Source organism: Rhinoderma darwinii, chromosome 3 (genome assembly GCF_050947455.1).
Source record: "Rhinoderma darwinii isolate aRhiDar2 chromosome 3, aRhiDar2.hap1, whole genome shotgun sequence".
Taxonomy (NCBI): domain Eukaryota; kingdom Metazoa; phylum Chordata; class Amphibia; order Anura; family Rhinodermatidae; genus Rhinoderma; species Rhinoderma darwinii.
Genome location: NC_134689.1, coordinates 367,553,700 through 367,579,056, shown reverse-complemented (window position 1 = coordinate 367,579,056; position 25,357 = coordinate 367,553,700). Strand labels below are relative to the sequence as shown.

Genomic DNA, 25,357 nt, shown 5'->3' with positions numbered 1-25,357 from the left:
GGATCCATAATATCTGTGATATCCAGACAGTCTAGAGATCCGCAGTGACGATATAACCGGATCCATAATATCTGTGATATTCAGACAGTCCAGAGATCCGCAGTGACGATATAACCGGATCCATAATATCTGTGATATCCAGACAGTCTAGAGATCCGCAGTGACGATATAACCGGATCCATAATATCTGTGATATCCAGACAGTCTAGAGATCCGCAGTGACGATATAACCGGATCCATAATATCTGTGATATCCAGACAGTCTAGAGATCCGCAGTGACGATATAACCGGATCCATAATATCTGTGATATCCAGACAGTCTAGAGATCCGCAGTGACGATATAACCGGATCCATAATATCTGTGATATCCAGACAGTCTAGAGATCCGCAGTGACGATATAACCGGATCCATAATATCTGTGATATCCAGACAGTCTAGAGATCCGCAGTGACGATATAACCGGATCCATAATATCTGTGATATCCAGACAGTCCAGAGATCCGTAGTGACGATATAACCGGATCCATAATATCTGTGATATCCAGACAGTCTAGAGATCCGCAGTGACGATATAACCGGATCCGTAATATCTGTGATATCCAGACAGTCTAGAGATCCGCAGTGACGATATAACCGGATCCGTAAGATCTGTGATATCCAGACAGTCCAGAGATCCGCAGTGACGATATAACCGGATCCGTAATATCTGTGATATCCAGACAGTCTAGAGATCCGCAGTGACGATATAACCGGATCCATAATATCTGTGATATCCAGACAGTCTAGAGATCCGCAGTGACGATATAACCGGATCCGTAATATCTGTGATATCCAGACAGTCTAGAGATCCGCAGTGACGATATAACCGGATCCATAATATCTGTGATATCCAGACAGTCTAGAGATCCGCAGTGACGATATAACCGGATCCGTAATATCTGTGATATCCAGACAGTCTAGAGATCCGCAGTGACGATATAACCGGATCCATAATATCTGTGATATCCAGACAGTCCAGAGATCCGCAGTGACGATATAACCGGATCCATAATATCTGTGATATCCAGACAGTCTAGAGATCCGCAGTGACGATATAACCGGATCCATAATATCTGTGATATCCAGACAGTCTAGAGATCCGCAGTGACGATATAACCGGATCCATAATATCTGTGATATCCAGACAGTCCAGAGATCCGCAGTGACGATATAACCGGATCCGTAATATCTGTGATATCCAGACAGTCTAGAGATCCGCAGTGACGATATAACCGGATCCATAATATCTGTGATATCCAGACAGTCCAGAGATCCGCAGTGACGATATAACCGGATCCATAATATCTGTGATATCCAGACAGTCTAGAGATCCGCAGTGACGATATAACCGGATCCATAATATCTGTGATATCCAGACAGTCTAGAGATCCGCAGTGAGAATGTGCGCGCGTTATTTGCAGAAGGATCTGGCCGTGATTTGATGTGTTGATGCCGGATATTGGAAGTGGTTAGGGGCGTGGCTTAAAATGTCCCTCTTTTCCGAATTCAAAAGTTGGGAGGTATGCACTATGTCATTGCTTGAGAAAGGCTCCGATGTTAGGAGCTGAAACGTTGCACCGAGGGTAATAAAGTACCCACACTTTTCTCACTTGATCTACAGAGTGCTGCCTATTTTTGGCTGTGTATATACGGGACGAGGGTCTGTTCCCCAGGGCCTGCACACATAAGCCGCCAGTCCTGTTGGTATATATATATCTCTACCTACATACATACCTCCCAACATTTGCACCTCCAGTATATATAGTGTGACACTAAGGAAACACTGTGAAAATGGGAGAACTGGAGAGAAACGACATGCACTGTGATCATTAAATACATAAATAAATAAATAAAAACTACAAACTATAACGGACGTTGAACACCTGAATATACACCAATAAGTCTTCTCTTCTCCTCCCCGAAACATGCAGCCATTAACACTTTGCACTCTTTCCATGGCAACTGACGCCATTTTTGAACAGGGCAAATCGCCTTCACATACCTTTCATAATATGCGGAAGCGGAAGGTGGAGTCACCCGGAAGTTGTTCATTGGAGACCAGAGAGTGAAAGCAGTGAGTGACACAAGTCCCATGTGAGTTGTTTTGCTTTGTGTGGTGCCGGTCGTCTGGTTTTAGTGCCCTGTGCTGACTAGCTATAGGCCATGTAATAACATTGTATTATACATTATTGCCGCGCAAGACACCCAGGTAGTGATAGTGTTATACGTGGTAGGGAACCGTGGCAGGGGACATTGTTTTCAGCGGTGGGCGGTGTTTATTTACGGCCCCACGTATGACAACTAGTGTAGAGGGTGAATGGAATATTGTCACACAGAAACCAATCAGATTCTAGCTTTTATTTTCCCACTGCAGGTTAGAAAACAAAAGTAGTGATCTGATTGGCTGATTCGAGAAACTATTACTAGCTTATTTGTATACATGTTAATCTAAGCATTTCCTGTCACCTTGTGAATTAGTACTGGGACTTGTAGTTCACCACCACATTGAGAAGCAAAAGTTGTTGATCGGCAGGTCTCCCAATTTAATCAGGATGCTCCCATAATCGAATGCCATGATGCCTGGTATTATGAATCCATCCAATATGATATTGTTATGAGGTAAACCTGTCAAATGGAGAGGCTGTCATCACTCTTAGGCCGGGTTTACACGAGCGTGTGCGTTTTGAGCACGCAAAAAACGCTGCGTTTTGCGTGCGCAAAAGGCACTTAACAGCTCCGTGTGTCATCACCATATGGTGCGCGGCTGCGTGATTTTCGCGCAGCCGCCATCATTATGACACTCCGTTTGGATGTTTGTAAACAGAAAAGCACGTGGTGCTTTTCTGTTTACATTCATAGTTTTACTGCTGTTGCGCGAATCACGCGTGTCACACGGAAGTGCTTCCCTGTGGCATGCGTGATTTTCACGCACCCATTGACTTCAATGGGTGCGTGATGCGCGAACAACTCACAAATATAGGACATGTCGTGAGTTTTTCGCAGCGGACTCACGCTGCGCAAAAATCACGGACTGTCTGCACTGCCCCATAGACTAACATAGGTCCGTACGACACACGTGAAAATCACGCGCGTTGCACGGACGTATATCACGCTCGTGTAAACGAGCCCTTAGGGTAAGTTCACACGTAGTTTAAATCTTGCATATTTTCCGCAACAAATTTTTATTGGGAAGATCTGCAGCGTTATATAGTAGCATGAAAGTGGATGAGATTTGAACAAATCTCTTCCACACGCTGCGTAAATAAGCGGAAAATAACGCTCATAAATTGACCCGCGGTTCAGTTTTTTAATCTGCAGCATGTCAATTGTATTTGCATAATCGCTGTTTTTTTGTTTCGGGTGCTCCCTATTGAATTCAATGGGGAGGTAAAACCCGCGACAAATAGCAGCTGTTGTGATTTTTATGGCGGAAAAGAAACTCAGAAAAAAAATGTAAATCTTATACTTACCCAGAATTCTGTGCTTCTTTATCCGGGCCGGCCTCCTGGGATGACCTCTCATCCCATGTGCATCTATCACAGGATGTCAGGAGGCTGGTCTGCAGGATGTCAGAGGATAAGTTTGGGCGATTCTTTTTTTTTTTTTTTCTGCTTCTGTTTTCCGCAGCGGACATTTCGGCCTAAAAATTGCACCACAATTTGGTGCGGTTTTTTTGTCTGGAATCCCTTCTGGCCGCCAGGGCAGATATGCGGTGTAACTTTACGCAACGTATCCACCCTGTGTGAACTTATGCACACTGTAACGAGCCGTGCACCTGTGTGTCCATCACATGACCATGGACAGAATTTTATCAACTGGAAGTAAACACTAAATGTTCCTACTGAATAACAGCAAGCAGAGATCTTCAATACCGTAAGAAATGAATACATAAAATATTTTGGAAAATTGTATCACTTTTAATGATACAAAAAATTATATTAGGGCCTGTTCACAGTGAAAGTGAAACCACAGCGTCTGTTTCAGGCACCATTGACATCAATGGTGACGGAAACATCGCTAATGGTTTCCGTTCGTCACCATTCCGGCAGGTTTCCGTTTTAACGACGGAATCAATAGCGGAGTCGACTGCGCTATTGATTCCGTCGGAAAACCGGAAACCTGCCGGAATGGTGACGAACGGAAACCATTAGCGATGTTTCCGTCACCATTGATGTCAATGGTGACTGAAACGGACGCTGTGGTTTCACTTTCCGTTGCGGGGTTCACCCGACTGAAACCTCCGACGGAACCCCGGAATGGAAAGCGAACGGTGATGTGAACAGGCCCTTAATTTGCTAAAACCGGACAACCCCTTTAATCAATCTTCTTTTTTTTTTTTTTTTCGTTTTTTCCATCATTGCATTCAAAGAGCTAGAACGTTTTTAATTTTTCCGTCAACATAGCCTCATGAGGACTTGGTTATTTTGCAGGATGAGTTGTATTTTACGAGGTACATATCATTTGAGGCACATCTAATTTTTTAGTAAACTTTTTTTTCCGAGTGGGATGGAAAAAAAAAACAAATCCACCATTGTTCTTTGTGTTTTAAATTTACACCGTTCACCGTGCAGCCTAAATAACATGTTCCCTTTATTCTGTGAGTCAGTATGATTAAGCTGATACCAAATATGTGTAGTTCTTTTACGTTTTACTACTTTTACACAATAAAAACACTTTTAGGCCTTGTTCACGCGGTGCAGATTTTGATATCAGAATTTGTTAGGCCCCCGACTGCCATGGCCGCCCATCAGCAGCCCACAATCACATTTGCGGGCTGCCGATGTATGACCGAGGGAGCCCCCTTTCTCTGAAACCACTTCACTGCTGTCACTATTGACCACGGCATCTAAGGGGATGAACAGCCAGGATTAGAGGTAAATCCAATCTAGGCAGTTGATGCGGGAGCCCAGCTGTCATCAGCCAGCCGAGCACCCGCTCCAGCATTAGTCTAAGGCCTCATGCACACGACCGTATTTTTTCCCACCCGTAAATACTGGCGTAAATACGGGTCCGGTGTCACACATATTCCACCCGTTTTGCACCAGTATTTACGAACCCGTGCCCGTAAATATGGGTCCGGTGTCACCCGTATTCCACCCGTATTTACGGGCACGTTTTTGGCGGCAAAATAGCACTGCACTAATCGGCAGCCCCTTCTCTCTATCAGTGCAGGATAAAGAGAAGGGACAGCCTTTTCTGTAATAAAAGTTAAAGAAATTCATACTTACCCGGCCGTTGTCTTGGTGACGCTTCCCTCTTCACATCCAGGCCGACATCCCTGGATGACGCGGCAGTCCATGTGACCGCTGCAGCATGTGATTGACCTGTGATTGGCTGCAGCGGTCACATGGGCTGAAACCTCATCCAGGACGTCGGGCCGGATGTCGAGAGGGACGCGTCACCAAGGCAACGGGCGGGAGACCGGACTGGAGGAAGCAGGAAGTTGTCGGTAAGTATGAAAGTCTTTTATTTTTATTTTTTACAGGTTTATACTGATCGGTAGTCACTGTCCAGGGTGCTGAAAGAGTTACTGCCGATCAGTTAACTCTTTCAGCTCCCTGGACAGTGACTATTTACTGACGTCACTTAGCAACGCTGCCGTAATGACGGGTGCACACATGTAGCCACCCGTCATTACGAGAGCTCCATAGACTTCTATGGACTGTCCGTGCCGTTATTTCGGCCTGAAATAGGACATGTTCTATCTTTTTCAACGGCACGGGCACCTTCCCGTGAGAAAATGGGAAGGCACCCGTCGCCAATAGAAGTCTATGAGCCCGTTATTACGGGTCGTAATTACGACCCGTAATAACGGGAGTTTTTACGGTCGTGTGCATGAGGCCTAAGGCACGTTAGTGACCGCCGTGAACGTTGTGTTGGTGGTTAACGGGTAAGCAGAATTAAAGGCTATTCTCTGTCTATACCTTGTATGAGTAGTCTAAGATATATATATATATATATATATTAGGGATGTCACGATACCAGAATTTGGACTTAGATACCAATACTTCGTGTAGTATTGCGATTTCGATACTTTGCCAACAGTAATAATAAAAAAAAAGTTCTTCCATTTTCTGATGTGAGGCGCGTGGTATGATGATGAATTTAACCTCCACGTGCCTCACATTAAGGCCTCATTTACACGAGCGTGTGTGTTTTGCGCAGGCAAAAAAACGCAGCGTTTGGCGTGCGCAAAAGGCACGCCAAAAGTGATGACAGCTCCTTGTGTCATCAGTGTATGATGCGCGGCTGCGTGATTTTCGCGCAGCCGCCATCATAGAGATGAGGCTAGTCGACGTCAGTCACTGTCCAGGGTGCTGAAAGAGTTAACTGATCGGCAGTAACTCTTTCAGCACCCTCGGCAGTGAATTCCGATCACAATATACAGCAACCTGTGAATAAAAAAAAGACGTTCATACTTACCAAGAACTTCCTGCTTCCTCCAGTCCGGTCTCCCGGCCGTTGCCTTGGTGACGCGTCCCTCTCTTGTCATCCGGCCCCACCTCCCTGGATGACGCGGCAGTCCATGTGACCGCTGCAGCCTGTGATTGGCTGCAGCCTGTGCTTGGCCTGTGATTGGCTGCAGCTGTCACTTGGACTGAATTGTCATCCCGGGAGGTCAGACTAGAGGAAGAAGTCGGGAGTTATCGGTAAGTCAGAACTTCTTCTTTTTTTTACACGTTCATGTATATTGTGATCGGAAGTCACTGTCCAGGGTGCTGAACCAGTTTAACTCTTTCAGCACCGTGGACAGTGACTGTCTCCTGACGTCGCGTACCGGAAAATTTTTTGCCGGGTTCGGTCAAAACGAGTTCGACCGAACCCGGTGAAGTTTGGTGCGCTCATCTCTAATTTGACACTCCGTTTGGATGTTTGTAAACAGAAAAGCACGTGGTGCTTTTCTGTTTACATACATCCTTTTCAAAAATAGATATTGGGATGCACTCCTCAATCAATTGGCGTGGTGCTAGTAAGGTAGGGACGAGAATCCCACAATATTGGAAATATATAACCCCAGCACACACAGAGGTACGCAAAAGATCCAGATGCAAACAAATTTAAGTTTTATTGCAACAAAAGATGGTAAAGTTGAGGTGGAAAGCGACTTGGTAAAGACGTTTCGGCCGAACCTCGGCCTTTGTCACGGTCGCTGTGTGTCTGACACACAGGGAATATCCGGCCGACAACCCATACCAGTGATATCGTCTTACAGCGACCGTGACAAAGGCCGAGATTCGGCCGAAACGTCTTTACCAAGTCGCTTTCCACCTCAACTTGACCATCTTTTGTTGCAATAAAACTTAAATTTGTTTGCATCTGGATCTTTTGCGTACCTCTGTGTGTGCTGGGGTTATATATTTCCTACATTCATCCTTTTGACAGCTCTTGCTCGAATCATGCAGTTCGCACGGAAGTGCTTCCGTGCGGCATGCGTGGTTTTCACGCACCCATTGACTTCAATGGGTGCGTGATGCGCGAAAAACGCACGATTATAGAACATGTCGTGAGTTTTACGCAACGCACTCGCGCTGCGCAAAATTCACGCATTGTCTGCACTGCCCACTGCGCCAATACTGAATGTGTGTATTTTATGTATTGAGACTTATTTTAATGTTTATTGTAAAAAAGGTGTATGTGTATTTTACTTTGTTTTTGCTTTATTTTTTAAACTTTAATGTCATGCCATATATCTACATACCAGTCCATTAGCCTGTGGACAGATAGTACACAGGCAGTTGTTAGAACATACCTAAGTATGCCCTAACAACAGGAAATATGGTAGGACAGCTCTGGGGTCCGTCAATAGACCCTGGGCTGTCTGCCCATATATGGTATGTCCCTCAATCACGTCACAGGAATTCCCTGTGACGCGATCCAAGGGGCATCCCCCCTTCTTATTTTCCCCTGAATGCTGCAGTCCGCTGTGATCGCAGCATTCAGGAGAATAACGGCGGAGATGAGAGGTTTCTCTGATCTCCACCATTATAGAGCGGGGCTGCGGCTGTGTAATACAGCCATTGCCCCGCTCCTGACAGGAAGTGCGCGCGGTCAGCATGAGGTGATGCGGCCAGCTCTGCACTAATGAGCGGTGGTTCAGGCACTGAAGACAGAACATGGGGGTGTTTTGCAGTGCGCCCGCCATGTCCTGTCTTCAGTGGCGACGCTCATTATTGCAGCGCCGGCCGCATCGCATCATCCTGACCCCGCAAACTTTTTATCAGGACTCAGGAGCGCGGCAGTGGCTGTATCACACATGCATTACACAGCCGCAGCCCCGTACTCATACATTCATGTGTTACTATACTGAGCTGCGCGGCCGCACAGCTAAGTATCGAAATACCTGAAATAACGGTATCGAACCGTTTGGGGATGCACAGTATCGAAACAGTATCGAAGTTTCGATGCACCGTGCATCCCTAATATATATATATATATATATATATATATATATATATATATATATGTATATACAGAGTCAGGCAGCACTGGCCGCATGTGGGTGTAAGCTCTGAGGAACAGACCAAGTTCCAAGTACATATAAATCGAAAAATGAGCAGCAACTCCAAGGTTCAAGTGTAAAAATGGGTACTTTATTGCCCGAGCGACGTTTCAGCTCCGTCCACTGGAGCCTTTCTCGCTTGAGAGAGGCTCCAGTGGACGGAGCTGAAACGTCGCACGGGCAATAAAGTACCCATTTTTACACTTGAACCTTGGAGTTGCTGCTCATTTTTCGATATATATATATATATATATATATATATATATATATATTAGCCCTTCTCTATAAATTAGAATATCATCAAAAAGTTAATTTATTTCAGTAATTCCATTCACAAAGTGAAACTCCTATTCTATAGATTCATTACACACAGAGTGATCTCTTTCCAGCATTTTTTTTCTTTTAATGTTGAGGATTATGGGAACCCAAATCTTTGTCTCTCAGAAAATTAGAATATTATATAAGCCCAATTTCAAAAATGATTTTTAATACCGAAATGTTGTCCTGCTGAAAAGTATGTCCAGTATCTGCCCTCAATACTTGGTCGGGGCTCCTTTGGCATGAAATACTGCAGCAATGCGGCGTGGCATGGAGGTGATCAGCCTGTGGCACTGCTGAGGTGTTATCAATGCGGCATTGCATGGAGGCGATCAGCCTGTGGCACTTCGGAGGTGTTATCAATACGGCGTGGCATGGAGAAGATCAGCTGGTGGCACTGCTGAGGTGTTATGGAAGCCCAGGTTGCTTTGATAGCGGCCTTCAGCTCGTCTACATTGTTGGGTCCGGGGTCTCATCTTCCTCTTGACAATACCCCATAGATTCTCTATGGGGTTTAGGTCAGGCGAGTTTGCTGGCCAATCAAGCACAGTGATACTGTGGTTATTACACCAGGTATTGGTACTTTTGGCAGTGCGGGCAGGTGCCAAGTCCTGCTGGAAAATGAAATCAGCATCTCCATAAAGCTTGTCAGCAGGGGGAAGCATGAAGTGCTGTATAATGTCCTGCTAGATGCTGCGTTGACTCTGGACTTGATATAACACAGTGGACCAACACCAGCAGATGACACGGCTCACCAAACCATCACTGACTGTGGAAACTTCACACTGGACCGCAAGCAGCTTGGATTGACGCCTGTCCACTCTTCCTCCAGATTCTGGGACCGAGATTTCCAAATGAAATGCAAAATTTACTTTCCTCTGAAAACAGGACTTTGGACCATTGAGCAGCAGTGTTGGTCCCCTGTGTTATATCAAGTCCAGAGTCAGCGCAGCTGTCTACAGGGAAATTTTACTGAACTTTATTTTTATCAGCAGCCTCTTCTCTCTATCAGTGCTGGATAGAGAGAAGTGGCTGCCGATTAGTGCAATATCTCTAATGTACTTCTGCCCGCCCGGACACGGACGGCACACGGATGCCTTCCGTGCGCCTTCAAGTTTTTTTAACGGCCCCATAGACTTGCATGGGCCTCACGGTCACGGAATATCGGACCAAAGTAAGATATGCTCTACTTTTGTCGGAACGGAGCAACGGGACCGTCAAAAAAACTGAAGTGTGTATGGCCCCATTGAAATGAATGGGTCAAGGTGCTAGCCGTCAGAAGAACGGCTAGCACCTTGAAGGAAAAGACTGAAGTGTGCATGAGGCCTTAGCCATAATCATCAACATTAAAAGAAAAAAATGCTGGAAACAGATCACTCTGTGTGTAATGAATCTATATAATATAGGAGTTTCACTTTTTGAATTGAATTACTGAAATACATTTTTGATGCCATTCGAAGTCATTGAGAAGGACTAGTGTATATGTGTATATATTTATTTAAATATATATATTTTTAGTTTTTTTTAAATCAATGTAAAGGGGTATTCTAGCCTCCAGCATTTTTCAGCTTTCCACTGGATAGGTGAAAAATGCTAGATAGGTGGGCGGGGGCAACTCTTGGGACCCCCACCGATCACCAGAACAGGGGACTCCGTTCCCCACCAAAGGCAAGTCAGTGGCTAGGAGGAGTTTGACTAGACCAAAGGCTGACATGCATGGTGCCGCTCCTTTCAAAGACTACGGGGCTGACGGAAGCAGTTGAGAGCGGACCCCCACTGATCTAGCTTTGGATAGGTCAAAAATGCTGGAGGCTGGAATACCCCTTTAATGCAGCTCAGCAATGAAATGTTGTTATCGACATCAATTACGTTCTTCGGTTAAATCAGTGATTGTTTTTAGTCTCTATTTACAGAGATATCCACATGTTTCTTTTCCAGAAATCTAATTTCTTTACTTTGTTCTGCTGCAGGTTGCAGTGATGGAGCCGGACCTGTCAGACCGCTATGACCATGCGCTGCTGGGTATCCTGCAGCATGTAGGAAACATACAGGACTTCTTAAATGTTTACTTCGGTTTTTTGTATCGTAAGACAGACTTTTATCGGCTGCTTCTGGGCCCTCAGGACCGAATGGGATTTCCCCCAGGTACTGCACAGAATATGATACTGCAGGTGGGTAACTGGTTATTACAGTGTGCCGGGCCTTATATATCATTCTGATAGTGGAGGAAAATCACACCTATGACTCTTTCAGGCATTCAAAACCTACGAGAAACTGGCCGTTAAAGATCATGAGCAAAGAATTCAAGATTTGCAGGAGAAGTTGAAAAAGAAGGAAGAAAGGTTGGCAGAGAGTGGTGATGCCCCGGGAGTAGCAGAAGAAGTTGTCGTAGAGGCGCCAGCAGAAGCGATACCAGTAGAGCAGGAAGAGCCTAGTGTACCGGATCCACAAGAGAAAGCTGAAGAATCAGAGGCTACTGGAAATAACACCGAGGACCCTGCTGCTGTACCCCAGTAAAGTACCACAATATCTCAAGCATTATGCAGTGCTTTCTCTTGTCTTGCATATCTTTCTTTTCTGCCTATCTTTCTCTGTCTTTTTTTTTTTTTTTTTTTAAATACTCCTATTTCCCATTAAATAAGAATTCTGACTCCTCTTTTCTTTGAACTCTAGGTTTTGCCGTTCCTCTGTTTCTCCTAATGAAAATGAATGAATAAATTAAAATGGCGTTACCATTCCCCTTGACTTTAGGGTGTGTTTTGACACAGTCTGACACTGTCAGCACTGATTGGACAGTGTTAGACTGCTGGAACACCCCATTGACAAAGGAAGTGATCACACTCTGTTCTCAACTTATTCAAACGTTTCCAGGAGGAATAAAAGAGGAACAGCACAAACCAGAGTTGTAAGAATACATGCTTTCAAAATTGTTTTATTTTATGTGCAATACAAGTATTTACTATAGAAACATGAATGGAGAGCCGACAGGTCCTCTTTAAAGTGCAGGCTAGGCCTAGTTCACATTGCGTTTTTGCCTTCCGTCTGAGGTATACGTCAAGTGGACTCCTGACGTATATCTTCGACGGAAAGCTTCAATGCATACGTCGTTAGCAGGGTTGCCAACCTCTACTTCAGTTATTTCTGGACAGCTGAGCTAAAAATCGCGGATAGACAGACATTTTTACGGACACATTACAAACTCAAGAGCTAATGATAAGCCTGATGTACCCCCCGTCATCCCTGTATGTAACCCCCATCATCCCTGTATGTAACCCCTATCGTCCCTGTATGTAACCCCCGTCGTCCCTGTATGTAACCCCCTTCGTCCCTGTGTATACCAGCCGTCGTCCCTGCGTATCACCCCCATCATCCCTGCGTATCACCCCCATCATCCCTGCATACAAGAATGATGAGAGTTATATACAGGGATGATGGCTGGCTGGTATATATAGGAATGATGTTATACACAAGCATGAGAGGAGTTCTATACAGAGATAATGGGGCTATATACAGGGATCCCCTCAGCCCTATTTATAACCCCCATAATCCCTGTATTTTGACCCCCCCCAGCATCTCTATGTTATTACCCCCATCATCCGTGGGCACTGTCCTCCGTCGTGGCACGTGTTCATTGAAGGAAATGGGGCAGGCATTGATGCGGAAATTAGAGTAAAAGGGACAGTTTTGAGGACGCTGTGGAGCAATAGGATGCCTGACAGGCGGAATCTGAAAATATGCAGAGACAGAGTGCGGTCTTAGCGGTGGTGGGGATGGAGTCCGGCTTTATTCACCCCAACCACCACTAAGACCGCTCTCTGTCTAGTGTAGTGGCATCACTTTCTTGTTTGCACTGTGAATATCAATCTGGTGGATGCGCAGTGCAAACTTTCAGGGGAAAAAATAATTCACGGACAGTGTTTTTTTCTGCCTGTCACAACGATCACATTACTTTCCCCATCGGTGCCTGTAGGGAGCTCCGTGATACAGCTGATATCATGGATCTTCATCTGGAGACCAAGCAGCGTGGTCTCCGGTCATGTGATTGCTGTGACAACCTCTCAGTTGTCTTTGAGCTAGTGCTAACTGCTATCCTGTCTTCTGTACACTGCACACATAGAAGTGGAGAATCCTGCTCTCCTGTCTCTATCCTATATAGAAACTGCAGTAGTGTGGAAGACATTATACAGCAGTAATGAGCAGCGTAGTTGAGAATCCAGCACTGGGGTGAGATAAAACTCTTACCAGGAAACTGTAGCATGTATGTCTATGTCTTTCTTACACTGCTCCTGCTCCCCCACCCTAGACTTGTATGGGCAGCTTGTCTGTCTATCATTTTCTTTTTGCTCCCTCCCCCATTCCCCCTCAGTAGACTAGTATGCAGAGTGTCTGTGTCTCTTTCTGCTCACCCCTCCCCTCTCTGTAGACTTGTATGGGCAGGCTGTGAATATACACCCCCGCTTCCTGCTGTCCGTCTCCTCTGCTCTGTAACCAGGGACGGACTTTGCTTGACAGCGGGGTGGATAGCAAATTACAGGAAGGGAGACACCTATTGGCAGCAACTTCACACAGCATTTGCATGGATAAAATAACAAAATGTTAACAGTAAGTAAATTACCGCATCTCAATCGCAACGAATGCATACACCCTTAGGGCGACCTTTGCACGGCTCCCATATCAAACTGGTTATCTGTGATAAAGCAAACACACAAGGCTCTAATTGGGCATTTCAAAAGGGGTTGTCTTACCCGGGCAACCAATTCCCAGGACAATTTGCCCCTGATCTGATCACGTTGCAATGTTTTTTTTACTGTTCAGTTCTTCTTTTAAAAGAATCCTACATGAAAAAATATTTCCCACAATACAAATATCTCCCCAAGGCAAATCCTTCATATGATGGTAAATATTATACACTTGCATCACCACATTAGTATTTCTTCATTAATAATGATGTATTAGCATTTACCACTAACGACGGAGAAAATGTAAAATCCTTCAGGATAAATGTCTCGAATGATGGAGTAGATTGCGTAAAGAGGTATTATTTTTTGAAATTTTTGCATTCACGTAACTCAAGGTAGAAAATATCACCTGGACAAGAACACTTTAAAAATATTTTTAGCGCAAATATTGTGTTTTTGTTGAAAATAAAAAATTATTTGATTTAAAAAAAATAAAAAAAAAATTATGCATTCACACTGAAATCAGCCACAGCACCTACATTTCTTGTGCATTTTATATAGAACGTTTTTTTTCAGAGGAATGTGTATTGACCGCGGTCAGATACCAGAACCGTGCTGTTAGGAGAAAAGCTCTGGCACACACACGGCGGATAGACCATATTGCACGAAAAACCGTCTCAATACACACGCCTCTGAAGAAACGGTCTATATAAAATAAGGAAGTGGAAACGCGTTAGGCGGTCAATCTTTGTTCAGCGTGAATGCACACTCTTATCAGGTGGACAATATTTATCAGGTGTGAATGCGCACTACTACTATAGGTGTGACGCTGCTACTGAGGAGTGTGACTGCCACTACCTGCGTGTGCTGATGTGCATCTCAGCGATAATGTACTCTATGTTGTAGTTTGCTGACTAGTGTGAATGCACACTTGGTATATTCTATTTATCTAGTATGAATGCACACTTGGTATATTCTATTTATCTAGTGTGAATGCACACTTTTGTTTAAATGTACAGTCCCTTATAAGGCTCGGTTCACACGACCTATTTTCAGGCGTAAACGAGGCGTATTATGCCTCGATTTACGCCTGAAAATAGGGCTCCAATACGTTGGCAAACATCTGCCCATTCATTTGAATTGGTTTGCCGACATACTGTGCCGACGACCTGTCATTTACGCGTCGTCGTTTGACAGCTCAAAATTACGGCCATCAAAGACGCCTCGCAAAATGCGAGTACGAGCAATTACATCTGAAATGACGGAGCTGTTTTCTCCTGGAAACAGCTCCGTAATTTCAGCCGTAATGGTCGTTATCGTGTGCACATACCCTAAGTGTGAATGCACAATACTGCTCGAGGCGCTGCACTGTTTTTTATGGGTGCTAATGCACAAGAAATGTAGGTGCTGTGGCTCATTTCAGTGTGAATGCACGCGGTGTCGCAGGTGCTGCGTTTCTTCTACTGAGTGTTCACACACACTCTGCTGCTAGGTATCAGATCTTTACTGGGTGTGAATTCACACTTTGCTATTTAGTCCAGGTAGGGACAGAATTTATATGTTTTAACTAGATATTTGGAGTCGTTTCGTAATAATTTAAACCAATATATTGGCACCCTTATCTAGTCCTCCCTACCTGGTTAGCCTGGTATCTATAGGAATTATTGCCTTGATTAGCCCATTTTAAAGATTTAATAAATATATTTTTGAAGCGTTCTTGCCCAGGCGATATTTTCTACATGGAGTAGATTGCCATGAGCTGGAACTGATCATTTACAATATTTAGAATTAGTCCATTGGTGGGGATAGTTATTTTTGAGCCACACAAAATCTCTATGGCAAGGCTGAACTATGCCAAAGCAATGACCGTAAGTAATGTAATGGCGACTAAGTAGATGTGTTTTTTAATTTTCTTAATTTTTTTTGTTATATAGTGCCTCGAGTAGTTGTCTTCATTTCCATTTAGAGCCACTAAAGCAGACTTTATTAAGGAACGGCATTATGAGCAGCACCCGAATATAAGGTTATTAAGAGAATTGTTCCCATTGCTAACGGGAGCATATATATATATATATGGTTACTTCAAGCCGTGAGCCAAGGAGATAAGTGCAAAGTGTTAGGAGTTGAATGTGGAGTGATGTAGTGTTTTAATATGTGGAATAAAGGAAAGTCCAGAGTCTGGGTGAAAAGGTGAATGATTTTTTTTTGTCCATTTATTGGAGAATAATATGTGTAGTAAAGCGCAGGAAGACGTCCTTAAAGATATAACATGGCCTAGAATCAATATGTTGTGTGCGAAGACGCCGTATAGCTGCATGCCGAGAACATTCCATTCATTGTCTAGTCATTTAGCCAAGGAGGAATATATTTCTGCTATTTGTTTTCAGTCCGAGGTGATACAACTATCCGTATGTCCAGCCATGCTGAGGGTGGTGGTTTCAGTACAGTAGAAGGGCCACGTGGGCCAGATCACTGCACTGAACTATGATTCATGTTCATGTCTTTTATTGTGACCTATAAGGGTCAGTTCACACTAATTCCGTTGCGGAAAAATCTGCAGTATTTACGCAACATAAATACTGCGGATTTTCCGCAACGGAATTCGTTGTGGAAAATCGTCAGAAAATATAGTAGCAGCAAAGTGGATGAGATAAAACAAATCGTATCCACACGCTGCGTAAATACTAAGCAGAAAAAACGCTCAGACATTGACCTGCGGTGCTGAATTTTATTTGCAGCGTGTCAACTGTGTTTGTGTAAATGCTGCTTATTTGTTGCAGGTTTTCCCCATTGAATTAAATGGGAAGGTAAAACCTGCAAAAAAAATAGCAGATGTTGTGTTTTTTGCGGCGGGTTCGCAGTGATTCTGTCGCAAAAAACGCAACTCAGAAAAAATAAATATTATACTTACCCAGAAGTCTTTATTTCTTCGTCCAGGCCGACGACCTGGGATGACATTTCATCCCATGTGACCGCTGCAGCCAATCCAAGGCTGTAGCGGCGGTCACATGGGATGAAACGTCATCCCAGGAGGCCGGCTGTTTTCCGCAGCGGACATTCCGGACGAAAAACTGCACTACAGTTTGGTGCGTTTTTTTGGGCCGGAATTTCCTGCGGCGCACAGGGCGGATACCCTGCGTGCTTTTACGCACATATCCGCGTCGTGTGAACTCAGCCTAACTGCTTCATCCTGTTTGCTGATTTTGTTTTATCTTTTTTTTTTTCATTTGCAAAATCACCAGAAGAGACGTAATGCCCTGAAAAGCGGTACAGCTTTTTTTTTTTTTTTTTTTTTTTTTTTACAGTTGCTTATATAGCGCCAAGATATTTTGCAGCGGTGGGTTCTCGGTGCCCACAGAGTGTTTTTCTCCTAGCCAAGAACCAACATTGGGTATAATCTCCTGGCAATCTTTTGTTCTCTGATTCAGTGCCTCGAGCTAATCGTCTGTCTGTGTCCTTCACATACATGACCAGGACAGATTTTTATCCCCTGGAAGTAAACAATGAAAGTTTCTTTTAAATGACAAAAAGCAGAGATCTTGAAAACCATGAGGTACTTTTTTTAAATCCATTTTCTGAAACCGGAGAACTTCTTTAAGAATAACATATATTTAGGTAGCGTTTGATTCACCAGTCTTAGGCCTGATTTACACGAGCGTGTGCGTTTTGCGCACGCAAAAAACGCGGCGTTTTGCGTGCGCAAAAGGCACTTAACAGCTGCATTTGTCATCAGTGTATGATGCGCGGCTGCGAGATTTTTGCGCAGCCGCCATCATTTTGACACTCCGTTTGGATGTTTGTAAACAGAAAAGCACGTGGTGCTTTTCTGTTTACATTCAGAGAATGACAGCTGTTGCGCGAACCACGCAGTTCGCACGGAAGTGCTTCCGTGCGACCTGCGTGGTTTTCACGCACCCATTGACTTCAATGGGTGCGTGATGCGCGAAAAACGGGGAAATATAGAACATGTCGTGAGTTTTACGCAGCGGACTCACGCTGCGCAAAACTCACGAACTGTCTGCACTGGCCCATAGACTTGTATAGGTCCGTGCGACCCGCGTGAAAAGCACGCGCGTCGCACGGACGTATATCACGGTCATGTAAATGATGCCTTAATAGTAAGAAAAGTTGTTGTAAAAGCCTCTTTATAAATGTGTTGCATCTTCTGGCTGGGCCGTGCGCCACAAATTCCCCCCACATCAGCGATTAAAAAAAAAAAAAATAAATTAAAAAAATGCGCATACTCAGCGCTCCTCTTCTCTCCTCCGGGTCCCCTCGTCACTCAAGCGTCGTTCATACAAGGTCCTGACAGCGAGCAGCGTCAGGGCCTTATATTTGATGCCGCACTTCATTAGTGTTCTGCTTCGCATACAACGTCCTGATGCTGCCCCTAGCGTCATATCCTTGTATGAGGTGCACTGAAGTGATGAAAGAGTCTGAGGGGAGAAGAGGAACATCATTTTTTTTTTATTTTTTTTTTTAAATGTATCCAATGGTGGCTGGGGGCAGTCTGATTGGTGGGGAGAGGGGGGCAAGGTATGGACCCAGCACGGGCCTCTTACTTGCTACGCCCCTGGAGTGAAATCTACGCCAGCAAGAAGCTGGCGTAGGTTTCCATTATAATTTTCTGCCAGTTTTCTGGTGTCAATTATAATAAATTTGTCAGAACGCTGTGGCCCCTTCCTCTTTTCCCTAAGTCACGCCTTTACTATAAGGGTGACGCAAAAAAGCCAAAAGTTGCCACTTTTTGACCCATTTGCAACTTTTCTACTCCAGGTAACCGGCGTAGAGAGGTCGATAAATAAGTCCCTATGTATTACATCCATAAGGTGGATAGAAAAAAGCAGCCATATTACAGCTGTGTGAAACTTTACACCGAGGAAATGAAAATAATCTCTTGTTTGGGAATAAACTGGTGTTTACCGGCACATTAGCCGTCATCTTCATCATTTTTGGTCGAGGCATCATCCCCCTGAGTGCAATGTATGGGTCTGGTGCTATAGAATAGAGGCTAGAGAAGCACTGATGGTTGTATTTATACAGCAGTGTACATGTCTAATATTATTTCTATTTCCCATCAGGGGCCAAGAGGGTTTTCAGACGGACTCGGACAGTTACAATGGCGCCGTAAGGAAAAACTACACGTGGTCGCAGGACTACTCTGACCTGGAAATAAAAGTGCCGGTGCCTAAAGATGTGGTAAAAGGCAGACAGGTGACTTATGTTCTCCTATTTCTTATGTCAGAGCCAGTGCTCCCAGTAGGGGGCGATACAGACTAATGCAACAACCAGACTGGAAATTGCTTTAAGCAGACACAAAGGAATTTGGGGAGTCTAAGTGTTTTTTATTCAACTGCAGATGTCTGAATACAGTGTTAACCAGGATATGTCTCCAGATTGGCAGGAGAACATCCAGAGTGGATTATTGTATTTTTTAATAGAGCAGTATCTCCCCTTCACGCATAATGTTCTGTAAACAAGTGCAGTATGCCATGTCCAGTATTGGTAGGGCCAACGTGCTGATAACTTATAGAAGTGATGTCCGAGTCCCTGTGCCAGGTAACGCAATGACCTGGCGACCACACACATGAACAATGTTGTAGAAAGATCGCAAGATCCTTCTGTAGGACTGTAATATGAAGCGTTTGGCTCCACTTTAAGGCCTTTCTCACACGGGCCAATGATGGGGAAAACGAGTGTTCATACGAGCGCTCATTCTCGAGTATTTGTCTTGTGTAAACGGGGCAACGATCAGCCGATGAACAAGCAAACGCTCGTTCATCGGCTGATCTTCTTGTTTACGCGGCCAATAAAATGGTCGCTAGTCGGCAGCACATCTTTGCGTAAACCGGAAGATGTGCTGCCGACATAATGGAAATGTACAAAGACGAACGACAGCTCATCCCTGTACGTGAACAATCATTGCTCCTTGTAAAAGAAGCAAGCAAGCGCCGATCCCATTGATCAGCGCTCGTTTTCACAGCCATATTATATCAGGGAATTGCATTATCAGCCATTATTCAATGATATACCATTTTGGAAAATAGCTTTGTGTGTGAGTCGGAGCAGTCAGCATAATATAGCAGGACTGCGGTTTAACAGGTCCATGTTTCAGGAACACATGAATATACGTCATAAGTGTTACTAGTCTTCCTAAAGAACCACTTCGTTTTAGATCTACCTTTTGCTTCCGTTTCCTGATCACTCCATGTTAATGAATCGGATTTGTATTCCCTTTATTGTCTGAATGTATCATCAGAGGTGTATATTAATTCACAACAGGGGCAGCTAGCACACCGTTTAGTATATGTATCGAGCCCCCCTGTTTTTCAGATCTCAGTGATGGCACTGATGTCTGACCGTAAATGTGCGTGGTTAAATGCCGGCTATTAATACTTTTAGCCCCACCCACCAAAGGCAGACCGAACCCTCTCATCAGTCCAATCGGAAAACGCCACGTCACAGTGACGCATGTCCACTGCTGTTGGCAGGTCCTAATCACCGCCCCGTAGGTCAACCGATGGACGCTTAAGGTTACTATGGGAACCACCAAGTGGCCTTACAGTACTTTAAAACAAGAATGACAACTTGATATAATAAGATGACAGAAGCTATACAGATCACTCCTACACTAGGGAGACTTGAAAAGCACATTAGTAACTATACTATACTAAGCATAGTAATCCGGACCAGCCGTATAGCAATTTCTAATATGGGATCCATAGGGATATAATGGGTAAGTAACATGCTTAGAATATTCAAAGGATTAAAGGTACCTATAGGGATTGGAAAAACTAAAGGGCACATTTAGACTGATTACATTTCCATCAAGGACCAAGCCAGATATTACAGTATATGATACCAGCCACAAAACAGACCCCTCAGAGAAAACAAGTGTATGAAGTCCACCCAGCTTCACTGTATCCATAACAAAGACCAGCGTGCCTCCCTCTGCAGGATATGTTTGTCCCAGTTCCCACCATTGACGTGGTGTTGTCCGATTGGACTGATGAGAGGGTTCGGTCTGCCTTTGGTGGGCTTGATACATACACTAAACGGTGTGCTAGCTGCCCCTGTTGTGACTTAATATACACCTCTGATTATACATTCAGACAATAAAGGGATGTTGAAACGCGTTAGGTGTTCTACAAATACTATGGAGGAGATGTTGGACTCTTAATAACTAGTCCAGGCAGGGTTCAGTTATATATCGTCTGCTCACTTTGGATAGGGATTGTGCAGTGTTATAGCAACTTGTTTCCTGTTGACGCTCTATCCTGGTCGTTCCTTGCTTGGATAGCCTGTAACTTGGAAAGACTTTTGGCTAGTTTAGCCCAGTTTGTAATATTAAACTAATTGAAATAGGTAGGTTTTAGTGTTCTTATTCAAAGTGTATAGCACTCTCATTGCCACAATATTAATTTACCTTTGGTGTGGCAAGAGTCCGCCTATACTTGTATGTTACAAAATCTCTTATAGACCGATTCCTGAAGATCCGTTAACATTTATTACCTGTCCAATGTCTGATCACTGGGGGCCCCATTGATCACAAGATTCAGGCAGTGAGGAGGAGCTTGAATGGAGTGGAGGACGAACATGCACTCTGCTGCTCTATTCAATGTGTATGGGGTTGATGAAACAGCCATGCGCTGTACTCTTCTGTCTCCGTCAGCCCTATAGACTTTAAATGGAGCAGCAGCGCGCATGCTCGACCTTCATTCAAGCTCCTCCTCACTGGGATTGAATAGTGAGAAGGAACGGGTGCATACAGGTCCTACGGGTGCATACAGGTCCTACGGGTGCATACAGGTCCTACGGGTGCATACAGGTCCTACGGGTGCATACAGGTCCTACGGGTGCATACAGGTCCTACGGGTGCATACAGGTCCTACGGGTGCATACAGGACCTACGGGTGCATACAGGGCCTACGTTCTAATGATCGTTGGTGTTCCCAACAGTGGGGCTCCTAGTGATCATACTTTTTTTTTTTTTTTACCTGTCCCGTGAATAGGTGTTAAATGTTTTCTTGGGACAACCCCTTTTACTAAATTGCTAGATTTATGTGACGGAGCAATGTGATAGAAGAGAAGAGTGCAGCAGCGGAGACGAGATTCCATCCTTTGTCTGCCTTCTGCTGATGGACTAACAGGACTGGCAGAAAATGTTCTTCCGATACTGCCCGGCTCTATTAATAGATTGTACCTGCTCCTAAATGCTAATAATAAAAGTATTTTTTGTATGTGCGGTTCTCCATGCCAAATGGGAACCTACGCATTAACCCTTCGATACATGTATTATGTAACAGCATGAGGGAAATATCTGACATTAGATAAGACAGTGATATTTGATGAAGCAATGTGTTTCTCTCCACCATCTGTACGTTGCTTATTCTTAGGAGACTTGTCAGCAGGCTACACTGGAAAAGAAAATGCTATTTCTAATCTCCTGAACTATAACGCTTGCATGCACCAGTATAGACTTGTAATAATTTAATATTTGTTTGATAAAATCCTCTTTCTTTCAAATTTCTATTGTAAGTTAATCTGACCGTTTAACTGCTGATCTGAAATATTCCTAGTCCTGTAAGAAATCGCCATTGTGTATCCAACTTCTTATGTCCTGTGATGGACCCCTCAGGCATTACAAAGTTTTATACAACCAGTAACCTCTGAAATATGAGGGTCCTTTGATTTTCAATTTATTTCTGTATACTGGCATTTTAGGGGTTGAGGAATGGGCAGGGTTAACGGACTGGTGATAATGCATCAACATTTGTTTTTCTGTAAACTCTCCCAGGTGTCGTTGGACCTGCGCAGCACATGTATCCGAGTGGCAGTGAGGGACAGTCAAGGCGAGCGTGTCCTGATGGATGGAAACTTCACTCACAAAATAAATTCAGAGACCTCCCTGTGGAGCCTGGAACCTGGGAAATGTATCTCGGTAATAAGATAGATGATGCCTCTCAAGTGGCATGTAATGCTTTCCTTGAGGCAGGTGTGAGTCTTCAGTGCTGCACAATATAGATCTGCTCAGCTGTATTGTATTGTGTAACTCCGCAGCTTATGCCAGTGTCTGTTTAATTATCAGTAAGAGTCCTCACTTCATGGTTTCTTCAGAACACAGCACCTATAAAATATATAAAAAGCATCCTCCGTGAAATAAACCAAAAAAAAGAAATAATAAAACACATAGAAATACATTCTCCATTTGATGTTTTCTGTCCTTTTTCTGCAACACTATTCTGCCACTAGGGGGAGTAAACTGAATATGAATTTACAAAGGCTCATTGAGTTATATACTAGCTGTTTGCTCCCTCTAGTGGCAGATTTGTCCTGCAGAAATTTATAAAAAATTAGACTTTTATAGAAAAAAAAAGTGACTTTCAATAGTAAATGCAAAAGATTTTTAAATCTTTAAAAATTAAAAAAGAACAAAAGTTATACTTATCCAGAGGTTGTCAGTAGTAAAAAAAAAATTGCCCTGGGCCCCCCTGTTTGCAAAACCTTGTAGTTGTATACAAACAATACAGCCATGGGTGATGTCATCCATTGTGGGACAGTCAAGGCGATCATGTAACCACATCACGCAATAAGTAGAGCGCTATACAGGTAGTAGGTACGTTGTGCCACGTAAATGCCCGCACTTGTTCAGATGCACCCTAACCAACCCCTTTTAGAGAGAATTAATGAAACTATCTAAAGTACTTCTACATGAATGCATAAAATGATCGACTGCAATATCGCAAGGAAATTATTACAGCGCTGGCTTACATCATGTTCCTCTGAGCCTTTGGGGAAACATGATGGGAGCTGTAGTGGGTAAATGGCAAAGGGTCCTTAGTATTCATCTACTTATTCTATACTTGGGGATTGCATTATGAGCTATTCCCTGATAAACTATTATTTCTCGGTCTCTCCCTTTTGCACATTGGACCAACCACTCTGTTCTCCCAGTATATAGATTATTCAGCTGGTGGGCCCCATTGCTTGACCATTATTTGCACAGATTGCACCAACTGGTAAAGGAATTCACTTAAAATAAATCTTTTTCTCCCTTGGTTTCTCCCATAGATTAGTCTGAGTAAATGTGGGGAATATTGGTGGAACGCAGTTTTAGAGGGTGAGGAGAAAATCGACATTGAAAAGATCAACAAGGAGCGCGGCATGGCAACAGTGGACGATGAAGAACACGCCGTGCTGGACAGACTCACTTTTGACTACCAGCAAAAACTGCAAGGGAAGCCACAGAGTCATGAGCTGGTATGTTGTAACGGTCGACTGCGCTATTGATTCCGTCGAGAAAACGGAAACCTTACGGAATGGAGACAAACGGAGACCATTAGCAACGGAAGCATTACCATTAAAGTCGATGGTAATGCAAATGGAAGCTATGGTTTCCGTTTGCCTTTCCGTTTATGGGTTTCTCTGACGGTACCCATCAACGGAAAGTGAACGCTGATGTGAACACACCCTTACAGATTCTGATTGGCTGCTTGACCTCTTCTGCCAATATCTGGAGCTAGATGATCATGTTTTTTGCAGTCATCAGAGCATCCACAGGATTTGTCACCCAGCTTTCATAGAATCCTGAAAAGCAAGCTGTTCAGTTATCCAGTGAGACAAGACCAAGGGGTCCAGCTAATATCGATCACATGAACTTAGATGAGACCAATATTCGGTGGATCCTGTGTTTTAGAGTCATGTAGGACCAGATCTCAGCCGTCAATTCAGCTCAACTGACGGAATCGGCTGAGACCGAATGATACAGCTTCTATGTATACAGGACATAGAAGCTGTATCTCAAAAAGTAAAAAAGAATGTAATAAACGATTTGGAACGTTGTTTAAATACACAAAATACATTTATTTAATGAAAAAATAATAATTGCTTATAAAAAGTGTACATAGCGTTTTATCAATCCGAATGATGTCGTCTACATAGTGTTGTCATCACAGCAATGTTGCCTTTTTTTCTTTCTTTCTCACAGAAAGTTCATGATATGCTAAAAAAAGGATGGGATGCCGATGGGTCACCGTTCAAGGGGCAGACGTTCGACCCTTCCATGTTCAACATCTCTCCAGGTTCTGTGCAGTTCTGACACCGGAGCGAGCGCTAGTCTGTCCCTCCTGAGGTCAACGTTTACACAGTCACGCCTGGGTGGCCACCGCTTTCTCCGGATGTCATGACAAGACACATCCACATATAACAATGTATTTAAATGCTTATTTAAAATTGGTTTGTAAACCTATTGAACTGGTGTTTGCCGGAGATTCTATTGTAATTCTGTGAAACATTTCTCCTATTGTTAATTTTTATTTTGTAATTAGAATTGGTGAACACTTTCTGTCCATGTTTCTTTTCTGATGAGATTTCCAGCAGGGACTTAGTAAGGGTCACAGGTAGAAATAGATGAACGTCGTGCTTTGTGGTAGTTTGAAGATGGACAGTCGACTTCACACAGAGAATTGAGAAACGCAGAAAAATCATGCATTTGCTGTAGGAATACCCGCTGTGTGGTGAAAGAATGTTGCACCATATAAGCGCCTTGTGTGGTGAGTCCTGAATCATTCATATAATGTATACGGCAATGGAGAGGGGAGACCCCTGACAACCAATCAGATGCCAGATGATGTTTTTGCAGAGGAGGTTAGAGACCAGCAGCAAAAAATAACTGTGTTTTTTATTTTTCCCTCATCATTTCTTTAGCAACTGTTGTGTGAAAAACACGGACAGCACACGGATGACATCCGCGTGCTGTCCATTTTTTTTTCCACGCACCCATTGACTTCAATGGGCTGCGTAGCGCGCAAAAACACAC

General features: G+C 43.9%; 1 protein-coding gene and 1 long non-coding RNA gene across 6 annotated transcripts in view; one reads left to right on the top strand and one right to left on the bottom strand.

Moving 5' to 3' along the window:
- LOC142749976 (uncharacterized) overlaps nucleotides 1–2,034 on the bottom strand; it is a 54,883-nt gene extending 52,849 nt beyond the window's left edge. For all 3 annotated transcript variants that reach the window (XR_012882533.1, XR_012882535.1, XR_012882534.1), the window contains exon 1: nucleotides 1,938–2,034. This is a non-coding gene — a long non-coding RNA (uncharacterized LOC142749976). The remainder of the gene's footprint in view (nucleotides 1–1,937) is intronic.
- Nucleotides 2,034–24,883, top strand: NUDCD3 (NudC domain containing 3). Of its 3 annotated transcripts, none has more exons than XM_075858639.1 (7): nucleotides 2,034–2,136; nucleotides 10,831–11,031; nucleotides 11,114–11,373; nucleotides 18,621–18,753; nucleotides 22,337–22,480; nucleotides 23,611–23,799; nucleotides 24,527–24,883. In XM_075858639.1, the coding sequence occupies exons 2-7, from the start codon at nucleotides 10,840–10,842 to the stop codon at nucleotides 24,635–24,637; spliced, it is 1,029 nt and encodes a 342-aa protein (XP_075714754.1). In that variant the 5' UTR covers nucleotides 2,034–2,136; nucleotides 10,831–10,839; the 3' UTR covers nucleotides 24,638–24,883. The 3 variants fall into 3 exon arrangements, with proteins under 3 accessions (XP_075714754.1, XP_075714755.1, XP_075714756.1); XM_075858640.1 differs by having other exon boundaries at nucleotides 2,046–2,116; XM_075858641.1 differs by lacking the exon at nucleotides 2,034–2,136 and adding an exon at nucleotides 2,230–2,251.
- The last annotated feature ends 474 nt before the right edge of the window (nucleotides 24,884–25,357 follow it).

Bases quoted from the DNA above. Each gene is read 5' to 3' on its own strand.
- NUDCD3 (XM_075858639.1), top strand. From the start codon at position 10,840: ATGGAGCCGGACCTGTCAGACCGCTATGACCATGCGCTGCTGGGTATC. The intron at 22,481-23,610 runs GTAATAAGATAG...TTTCTCCCATAG, and splicing joins AACCTGGGAAATGTATCTCG to ATTAGTCTGAGTAAATGTGG. The intron at 23,800-24,526 runs GTATGTTGTAAC...TCTTTCTCACAG, and splicing joins AGCCACAGAGTCATGAGCTG to AAAGTTCATGATATGCTAAA.